General features: G+C 48.3%; 1 protein-coding gene across 2 annotated transcripts; it reads right to left on the reverse strand.

Annotated features, from left to right (window-relative positions):
- Positions 1–4,020: 4,020 nt before the first annotated feature.
- Positions 4,021–4,999, reverse strand: LOC136502844 (uncharacterized). Of its 2 annotated transcripts, XM_066498098.1 has the most exons (3): positions 4,946–4,979; positions 4,597–4,885; positions 4,021–4,516 (listed from the first exon to the last, which is right to left on the reverse strand). In XM_066498098.1, exons 2-3 carry the CDS (start codon positions 4,697–4,699, stop codon positions 4,032–4,034), a joined length of 588 nt encoding a protein of 195 aa, XP_066354195.1. In that variant the 5' UTR covers positions 4,700–4,885; positions 4,946–4,979; the 3' UTR covers positions 4,021–4,031. The 2 variants fall into 2 exon arrangements, with proteins under 2 accessions (XP_066354195.1, XP_066354194.1); XM_066498097.1 differs by having other exon boundaries at positions 4,597–4,999.
- Between the last annotated feature and the right edge of the window lie 5,868 nt (positions 5,000–10,867).

Genomic DNA, 10,867 nt, shown 5'->3' on the forward strand with positions numbered 1-10,867 from the left:
CCTTAGTGTCACCTTGTGACATGAAGCTAGAGCTTGTGGTAGCAATATCATCCGAGCATGATCCACCATCATCACCATCAAGTGTACATGAAGTAGCATCATCAATCGGCATCACTTGAGGCATCATCATCCTCAATCTTGTCAAGTAAACTTGTAGTGGATCGATCATCATCATCACTTGACCATGAGGTGAAGCAATCTTCTACAATCACCAAATTGTGGTCATGCTCAACACGCTCATGCACAACCTCATCCTTGGGCTTATCCACCTTGAACTTGCCATCGTCCCATGTGGAGGAGTCACCAAGGTGTCCTTGATTGATTCCCATATCTCACAAGCGGTTCCCACGTAGTTTATCCTTTTCATCAAATCAAAGCTCAAAGCGTCCATTAGATAACAACAAGCATGTGCATCAAGTTCATAGAGAACTCTTTGAGCTTTGGTGAGATTTCTATGGTCCAAGACATGAGTGAGACCACCAGTGACAACCCACCAAAACTTAGGTCCCTTTGCACGAAAATGATTAAGCATATGATTTTTCCAAAGTGCAAAATTTGTGCCATCAAAAATGTGTCTCACAATCAACTATCCCACTAGACGTCATCCTCTCAAGTCGGTGAAGACCACAAATGAGAGACCAAGCTCTGATACCATGTGTAGGGGCAAGATGGCAGACTAGAGGGGGGTGAATATTCATTTTTAAAATTAATCGCGCCGGCTAACCAAAACAAATGCAGAATTAAAACTATCAATCTAGCCAATACTACACCCCTCTATCTAAGTTCACAAGCACTTTAAAAAGATCCTAATTAGGCAACAACGGTGCTGGGTTAGCTAGAGCTCACCTAATCAATTTTAGAGCAAGGTCACACAAACCTATGCACTAGTACTTCACACAACCGAGGGAGCTCCTACACAACTAGTGAATCAAAAGCACAAAGCTCACTAGCAATGCTCAATAACAAGGCTACACAAGCCAAATTAGAGAGCACAAATTACTTAGCTATAAAAACTAAGCAATGTGACTAACAAGGTTACTAAAACCAAATTAGCTACGTAAGGGAGCAACTTCTATGCTACACAAGAAAGAAGGCAACTAGCAAGCTACTAAAGCTAAGCTAGTCACAAGAGCAACTACACAAGCACAATGTAAATGAAAGTAATACAAGCTTGTGTTTCACGCAAAGCAAACCACCGAGAAGATGATGAAGACAATGTTGACACGGTGATTTTCTCCCGAGGTTTAGTTGGTTGCCACCATGCTACGTCCCCGTTGTGTCGACCGCTCACTTGGTGGTTCAGCGAGTAATTGGCATCACCCGCCATGCCCGCACGTCGAGCACCGCAAGAACCTACCCTGAAAGTGAAGGTAGCTCAATGACACGCTCTACTAGAGTTGCTCTTCGCTATCCTCATGGGGTGAGCACAATCCCCCTCACAAATCCTCCTCCAGAGCACCGCACAATCTTCTCGCGTGCTTCAATAGAGTCACAAGCCACCAAGCCGTCTAGGAGGTGGCAACCTCTAAGACTAAAAAGCACCACCGGCTTGCAACACGATCACCTAGTGCCACTCGATCCAACCTCAGGATGCAATCGCACTAGAATCGCTCATTCACTCGATCGAATGATCACTATCAAGCACAAGTGAGTTAGAGGGCTCCCAAGCACACCTACACAAGCCACCAAGGCTCAAGGGTGCTCAGCTGCCGGCAAAGGCCAGCCAACACTTCTATTTATAGCCCCAATGGCTAAAATAGCCGTTACCCCTTCACAGGGCATTTTTGGACATGACCGAACGCACCCGGCCAGCGTCCGGTCGTGCTGCGCCGTCCACGTGTCATCCATCGTTCAACCCTGGCCGCGTGATCCCAACGGCTCTCTGTCGCCCACGCGTGCCACAGTCAAAAGTATCACCGAACGCACCTCCACGCGAGCACCTGACGTGCCATGCCAGAGTCCGATTGTGGTTGCGCCATGCCACGAACCCAACGACTTGACGTACCACGCCAGACCTGACGCTACCCCAAGCAACGATGCAAAGTTAGATCACTCGAGTGGCACTAGATGACCAATATGCAAACAAGTTTGGCCTTCTTGATAGTATGGCCATCTATCCTAAACCCGGTCATCAACTTCTCTATATGCCTATGACCGGTGAAATGAAATGCCCTAGGTTATACCTTTGCCTTGCGCATTCCATTCCAACTCCTCCGACATTGATGCAACATATGCACCAACAAGATCAACAATGATATGATCCACTCCATATCATCACGTGACCATAGTGGTTCATCGATCTTGACTTTACTTGCTCTTCACCGTTTCTTTGGTCCATCAGCGCTAAGTCATCACTCAACTTGCCCTTCACACTTGCAAAACCAATCCATCAAGCCAAGCCTTGTCTTGATCTTCTCCACCTTGGTCACATGACTCAATGTCATGTTCATATGCAATGAGCTCCTTCATCATATGTGTGAGCTTTGCAACATCTCTAGGCCATTTTCACTGTCATGGCATATGTTGCTCTCACATATGTTGGACTAATCACCTGTGTATCTCACTTAAACACATTAGTCCACCTAAGGTTGTCACTCAATTACCAAAACCAAACAAGGACCTTTCAGAGGCCAAAGGCGAACGGGAACGGGAGTGGGAGCTCAACATGAAGATGCGCTGCGGAGGGTGTGGATGGGGGGCTCGGAGTTTAGGGTGACGAGATTGGTGAGGCCAGGTGTATGCGGGTGGAGTAGCCGACTGAGGCCGTTTAATGGGAGCAACACTCCGATTCAATGTGACATGACGGGGAGTGTTGGGGTGGTGCCTCGGGAACCACAATCGGGGTGGCCTCACCGTCGGCCGCTTTGGATTCCAAACCTGCATTGTTTTGGGCTAAGCCGTCCAGATCGCGTCCAACGACCAAAAGTGCCACAAAGGAGTGCATAGCTAGATGATATGCCACTCATTAGATAACATCACTAGATCAGCTTGTCAAGATAATCTGAAGCAGGACGACACGTGCACCGGATGATACGCAACCGAGAAAATGTGACACGGTTAATACAATGGTCAATTTTCTAAAGTCGTTTTGCATAAAATCTTGATAAACTTATTGCACCATCCTTGGATCCAAACATAAGTGCAACGCATAGACAACAATGATTGCAAAGGAAGCTAAACATTCATTCTAGTAGGAATTGAGTGAAGCACAACGACCGGATGATACTCCGATGGGTGAAGCACAGCTCGCCTGGATGATACGCAACCGACACAAGTAAATCTTGGTAGACTCAGCTTATTGCACCATCCTTGGATCCAAACATACCCCATGGACTGCAATGAGTCAATGATTGATATTCATCCATGAATTTGATTGTAAAATGATTATTTTTCATTTTGTCATAGATCCTTCCCCATGCATGTTCTTCATCAACAAGCTCCCGGGACACCACCAGTTCATCTTGCATGAGGTCCTTAGATTGAACTCCTTATTATGCTATGGAACATATTGTACCCAACATGTATGAGTCGTAGACAATGCCGCTATAAAGATTTACGTTATGTGCAAAGCAAAGACAACATTTCTGCCAAAGGAAGCTAAACACTCATTCTAATTTCTAGGTACGAATTGAGTGAAGAGCAACGACTGGATCATACTCCGATGAGTAATCAGATCATCATCGTATAGTAGGAGGACAACAAAGTCGTTGGACACTCGTCCCACAATCTCGCCGCATGGACACCAGGATCGTACGGCACACAAAGCGTCAGAACTGCCCAGTTTGGCTCCACCATTAACGAAAGGAATTCAATAACCTGGTGGGTATATAGTTCGCGATCTCACATTTAGATAAGTACAAAATCGTAGTATAATAACAGTGGTGGGCACCCAATGGGCACCCAAGATATAGTTTAGACACACACAAGTTCACAAAATATCATACCAAACAACAGAAGGTGTAGCAAGTTGCAAATTAATAAGATAACTAGCAGGATACAAATTGCAGGGAGGAGGAAATCACCCCCTATATCTACTCTTCATCAAGAGCAGAAAGGAGGATCCGCTCCACATCCACTGCAGCAAGGATTGCGTGACCAGCGGCACCGAAGTCAGCTACCAATGACTCAATTGTCGTCCGGGACGATTGTGGCGGGAATCCCCGGTCCGCTTGACGCAAGTCCACCGCATCCCCGAACCGGAGCTGGGCGACAGCCAGAGCTCTGGTGGTCCCCACCCGAACGCCATGTGAGACCACGCGCGTGACACGCACAGGCATTGCGCGGAGGCGCTCCTTGACTTCCGTCGGATTACCGTGCTCCTCCGCACGGGACACCGCGTTGCAAGCAACGCCTATCGCCCCATAGAGGGTTACAAGGTCTTCATTCCGCTGATTGATGAGACCCTGCAGCATGAGCTGTCTGTCCTCGAGAACGCGGCGCTCACGCCTGGAAGTCACCGCGTCGACAAGATGGCGCCCCGCATTCCGGCGCTCCGCAACCAGCTGTTCTCGGAGGGCTGGAAAGGACAACAAACAGGTCAATGGCAGGATGCAATGGGATCGATGCAGATTCAAATGTGATCGTAGCAGTAATTACCGGCAAGCTGTGCCTGCGCCGCAACCCTCTCTCGGTGAGCCGCGGACAGCGCCACCTCCGCAGCCTTCAAGGAAGACCGCAGCCACTCCGCTTCCCCGTGCATTTCCGAGACAGTGGTGTAGCTCCGGTCGAGGTCCCTGATCACCGTGCTCCAGTCTTATCCATCGCCCCAATCATCAGAGTCGTCGGACACGGTAGAACGACGAGGGAGGGATGGAGTGGCGAAGAGGTGGCAGGCTCGTGCGAGGCAAGGCGACCAGTCGATGGCGGACCAGCCGTGGAGTGGGCCCTATATAGCAGACGGTGTCAGGGCAACTCGAATGAGACAAAGGATGAAAGATGAGCTTACCGGATCTAGTCGCGAAGAGGAGGACGACTTCTCGACTCAGGTGACGACTCCATTGGTTGCTTATCGCGGTCCATCGATCTTGTCGGGGCAGAGCAGAGGATTGAGTAGAGATCGCAAAGGGGAAGGTGAGTCCGAGAGCTCGGCAGTTAATCACCTCCTCCTTTTCTTCCTCTTTTATAGCCTCAAAAACGTCTCTGGTGGCCGTCGAACTCCCACTGCCGTGGAAGTTACAGCCACGCTACGCCACACACCCCACGACTCCCAGCGGAGCAGGTTTTCCTATCGTAACCACACATCGGAAGGAGAACCATCAAGACCGACGCTTCAACTCGCCCGGATGAGTGGAAGGGACTCAAATGCAAGGTTAGTATGTTGTGCTCTTAGGGCTTGTTTGGATCCACAGAGATAATAGTTAGCTGCTAATAATTAGCTCATTAGATTCAAATATGTCTAGCTAATTGTTAGCTGAATATCCAACTAACAACTATTTCACTAGTTGGACCAAACTAATTAATAGCAGCTAAACTCCCTCTATCCAGAAACAATAGACATATTTGACCGGAAAATATCATATAAATAGATTTATCCGCACTTTTTCTTGTAGTACGTAGTCAATTGCTAGAGAATCAATATCATCTTAAAGACACTATGAACACAGATCTATTCATGTAAATTTCATGCTCTAAACTTGCACATAATTTAACTAATTGTTGATCAAACTTTATAAATTTAACTTTTTTTCTTGTCTAACACGCCAATCAAATGCATATCAAATGCGAGGCCAATACGCCTACCAAATGTGAGGCCACCGGAAAGGCGGTGAGCATTGGAATGGCCTGAATGGAATGAATATTAAGATAAATAAAAGATTCCAAGAAAATTGAGAAAGTTATTCAATCTTATATTAATTTCCTATACTTGACTGAACAACTTTCAATTCTGTTATTTCAACTACACCAAATGATCCTTTTCTTTTTGCGAAAACACCAAATGATCTTTTGAATTGGTCAAGACTCTCCTGTTTATGGCCCCTTCTATTCTATATAGTACATGTTGTTGTTTCATTGAATTTGCTTCAAGCTTGCGATTCGACTTTGATCATTATGGATTGGTACCAAGAAGATCAAGTCCTGGGCAAGCGGACCTAAACCTAATTTTCACAGCCGGTACGGTAACAATGAAAATGGCTCCTTCTTTAGTGAGATTATATGAGCAAATGTCTGAACCAAAATACGTCATTTCTATGGGAGCTTGGTTCGAATGTATCGCCACCAACAAGAGAGACACTCAGCTGAAGAGAAACTTTTTTTTTTTGAAAGTTAATCTCAGCACAGCAGAAACTGCTATTGGCGCCACTCCTTTTCAGGTGAAGAGAAACTCAGCACAGAAGAAACTGCATCTATTGGTGCGACTCTTTGCAAGCGGTGCATGAACATATGATAGGAGTAGCACTGGTAAAATAAGGTAGACAGAATCCACCGCGGTCAGAAAGGGTTTTTCAGAGACATCTCTTCGCTACACCATGACTCTTAGCGATATACAATGGCCATATGAATCGTCAAAGCTAGGCATGACAAAATGCAGTTCAAGATCGAGGTCAACGAGAGTATTAAGTGGCACTTAAACATCACAAGAACTGCGTGATAACAGCTCCTGCTGCCACGAGGATCAATGCAGCGATGGGAATGCCACACGAACTGGAGACCTCAGCGCCTGAACGAACCATTGACCCAGCTGGTGGAACTGCCTCCATTGGCTTGGACATCAACTCAGGGACAGCAGCTGCACCAACACATATGTATCAAAAGATTAATTCATATATAACCTTCATAGGAAGGCAACCATGCTAAAGAGAAACTCAATACACAATAGTCCATACATAATAACACAAAGAGTTAAATGCATTAGAGGTCCATTAACTTGTGAGCGGGTTTCAGTTAGATCCATCAACTTTGAAAATAAATTTTCAGGTCTATAAACTTTTTATATTGTATCACTTAGGTCTATACCTCTCCACGTTGCCTTTTTGTGCTGATGTGGCGTGATGACTAGGCTCTCTGAAGCAGCTCTTCGCCAATGCATTTCGTCAAACAGGTTGTGGGCGTGACCAGCTCCATTGCCTCCAATCCCATGGCCGGCCATAGGCCACCATCCCGTCGTCTGCCGAGCGCCTCGGCTGCGGCTGCGACGTTTCCACCGCCCGCAGCAGCAGTGTTGCGCCACCACCGGCAAGCTTTGGCATGCCTGACCCCAGCACCGTGGTGCTCGCCAGCATCGTGGTGGTGAACGCCATGGGCAGGCCCGACCCCAGCACCAGGCACGCCGAGACGAACTCCAGCGCGGCGGTGAAGCAGAGAAGGACGTAGGTGACGACGACGTCGGCGCGCTCGTACACGCCGCTGTGGCTCCTCTAGAACAGCCGGATGCCACGAACGTCAGCCGAAGCTCGCCCTGTGCTTGTTGTAGAGGCGGTCGAACGCCTTGGACAGGGACGAGCGCACCAGGCCGTGCACGCCGGCTCTCGCCGAGCGCGGCACCACGAGCCGCAGGTTCCGGAGCCGGATGGAGTAGGGGTGGCCGAGGTCCACGAAGATGTGGTACGGCTCATGGGCCACCTCATCCTCGAAGAGCTCCTGAGGCTAGGGCCCCAGGTTGGAGACGGACACGGCTGCGGCCTGCACGCTGCACGTACTCCTTCGGCAAGTAGGCGTCCTTATTCTGTAGCCCGTCGTCTTCGTCGAGGGTTCGTTCCAGCCGTGGATCGGAGGAGTTCATGATGCTCGTCACGGTCGCGTTCTTGAGGGCCGAACTTAACGTGCACTACACTCCAGGCCAGCATCGTGGTGGTGAACGCCATGGGTAGGCCGAACTTGACGTTGTCGCCGCACTGGCATTACATTGTGCATTTGTGCTGGGCACCGTCGCTGAGGCCGGAGTCGCCGCGCCAGGCCATGCGGTTGCCCAGCGGCAGCTTGCCGTAGCCGCGGACGCGCCATCATCCGTTGGCATCCACGTCTGGCTCCGCTCCAGCGCCACATGCCCACTCTGCCGCACCAAGCTCTCCGCGCGTCACCTCGCCGCCGCCGCGGACGCGACATCATCTGTCGTCCCGGACGTCCAGGAGCAGAAGCCGCAGCAGGACCAGGCGCCAGACGCCGAGGCCGCGAGCAGCGTCATGCTCCGGTTAGGCTCGGCCGGTTCAAGAACGCAGACGACGATGCCGAGTCCAGCACCGGCGCCACTAGCAATGCGGGCGGCGCGGGCACGCGTGCAGGACCAGCGCGGCAGTAACCGCGGCGAGCAGCAGCCATGACGAGCATCAAGGCAAGAAGGTGTTCGCGCGCGGCGACAAATTTTCCATGTCCGAGATCTGGCAGTGGCGCGGCAGCAAGCGGCAACCCGGTGGTATCTGCGCCGGTGACGGCCTGCATCATGCCCACAGCCTGTTTGAGGAAATGCATTGGTCAAGTGCTGTTTCACATGGACAAGTCAGCAAGCCACATCAGCGTGAGAAGCCAACGTGGAGAGGTATGGACCTAAATGATACGACAAAAAAAGTTTATGGACCTAAAAATCCACTTTCAAAGTTGATGGACTTAACTGAAACCTGCTCACAAGTTAATGGACCTCTGGTGCATTTAACTCTAACACAAATTACAAAGCATTCTTTATTACGACACAGTAAGAATAGTTAATATAAACAATAACACAAAGTACTAAAGAGTTATGAACTATGAAATGTGCATCACATGATGTGTCGTGTAGTTAAGATACTAAACTGTAATTGCACAACAAACTAACATTTGTGTGGACAGAAAAGCAGTGAGAACCTTTTTTTAAAAAAAATGGAGTGGTAATCTGAAGAAATATGTTCACATGGGGAAATTTCTTGCCTGGTTGTTGACCGGGGCATGAAATGCAATTCCGGCAGCGCCTTCAGTTCTATGTTCAGGAAATGAAACAACAAAATGATCAGTGAGAAGTTAATGGATTGTGCAATATTATACTCTTATCTCTTTTTTATACTCTTTATCTTGTTCAGTCATATGATTAGGATAAACACCACAAGCAGTACATGCGCGATCTGCATGTCAAGAAGAAAGATGGCAGCTTCTAACATAACAAAAATAGGTGAACTTATAGTAAGAGAGACAAATTTGCCAAGCATCAGGTAATGTTTGTCTCCTGCTAAACCATCAGGATATGACTTGAAGATTTAGCATCAGGATATGACATGAAGACAAGACAGAACTATCACATTGTTACAATAAATTTCTTTGAGAACAGAAAGGACTCTCATAAATCGAAGCGTCAAAAATTTATTAAGATTAGTAGATGACTAATCATGGTTCCAAAGAAACATTTTGTTTAGCACATGCCAAACTAATGGTGTATCTTAAATTATGAAAGAGAAGGGTGAAAAAAGTAATGTTGCCTTATATTACAAGAATGAAACATGCTAGCTGCCTTTCCACTACAACACGAAACAACGGTTGATAAGCAACACAACAAATGAACGAGTCCTGCTAAGGGCCTATTTGAATCAGCTAAGCCTAGTTACTAGTTGAGGCTAAAAATTAGCCTAAATTAGGTCACATATTAGCTTCCTGTTTGGATAGGCTAGAGCTAATTTGGGCTAAAAATTAGCTGGCTAATAATTAGCCCTATGCATCAAACAGGCCCTAAGAAGTAGGAACACAAACTAAAATGAGAGAACCTGTCTGACTCGCATACAATCTAACTCAAGCAAGGAATTCTAAAATACTTATCTGCCAAACGACTGGATATGACTTGAAGCCAAAAAGAAAATCATGCTAAGAACCAGTATCAAAGAGCAGAAATACTACTATTGCAGCAGCAATTAATGTGAGGACAAAACAGAGTCCCTAAAATTTGAAAGAAAAAAAAATTGACGACTAGCAGAGAACTGAACGAGAATGGCGCGTCTAGGAGGCAGCAAGCAAGCCAGTGCTATTTGTCATCCACAACTTGAGCTAGTCCTCCATATGCGGTTGTACACAGCAAAAGCGCGCAAAGACAGCAGCATTGCGACGAGAACGTGTCCAGGAACCTGACGCAACAACACAGATGATTCTTCAATCATGGTGCGAGAGGGGAGAAAGGCACGAGGGGGCGTGACTCCCTCACCACGGCAGGCGTCGGCGAAGAGGGTGGCGGCGGCAAAGGCGTTTCCCGCAGCGCAGGCAGGGAGGAGCGCGGCGAGGCTGGCGGCGTCGATGGGGAAGCCGAGGAGAAGCGGGTTGCGGAGCAGGTGGCATAGGCAGCCCTCCTCTCCGCCTCCCGCCGCCGACGGGGTTACGGCGCGGAGGAAGGCGACGCAGCAGGCGTCGGTGGGTGCGGGCGGGGAGCCAGCCAGCGGCGGCGCCACGGCCGCCACGTGCGGCAGGCACGGCGAGATGGACACGATCGTGGCCGCGTCCAGGGCGGAGAGAGATCTTGTCCGTCGTTTCGTTTGAAAGGCGGTTCACACGGTACTAATCGGACGGCTGCACTAGCCACAGAAGTCCTGGATATCCCGCTGAGAGGAGCGGGAGGTAGCTGGCCTTGATGTGTGGTATTCGCGTGATGACATGGCATGTTTTAGGCTCAAAAAATAAGACTCTTGGAGAAAAAATATGACATGGCATGTTTTAGGCAGCAGGAAAGTATCCGCGTGATGACATGACATGGCATGTATAACCACCCAAAACTATGATTTTTTTTTTGGCTTTTTATTTTTTTTTCTTTGAACAGTCTTGGAGATGCTCTTATATACCAAGAAAAAGTAGATTTTCACCGACCTGAACAATTCAAACTCCGAAGCTCCGTACGCAGGAGGCAGAGAACAGCGTAGATCAGAAGTCACCTAATCTTCAGGACATATTGCATATACCAGAAAATGATATACCTCCAGCAATGAAA

This window comes from Miscanthus floridulus, chromosome 14 (genome assembly GCF_019320115.1).
Source record: "Miscanthus floridulus cultivar M001 chromosome 14, ASM1932011v1, whole genome shotgun sequence".
Lineage (NCBI taxonomy): Eukaryota > Viridiplantae > Streptophyta > Magnoliopsida > Poales > Poaceae > Miscanthus > Miscanthus floridulus.

What these genes read in the sequence shown, in the direction of transcription:
- LOC136502844 (XM_066498097.1), bottom strand. Translation starts at nt 4,699, where the DNA reads ATGCACGGGGAAGCGGAGTGGCTGCGGTCTTCCTTGAAGGCTGCGGAG. An exon ending in GGCGCAGGCACAGCTTGCCG is followed by an intron (nt 4,517 to 4,596) that starts GTAATTACTGCT and finishes TGTCCTTTCCAG; the next exon opens with CCCTCCGAGAACAGCTGGTT.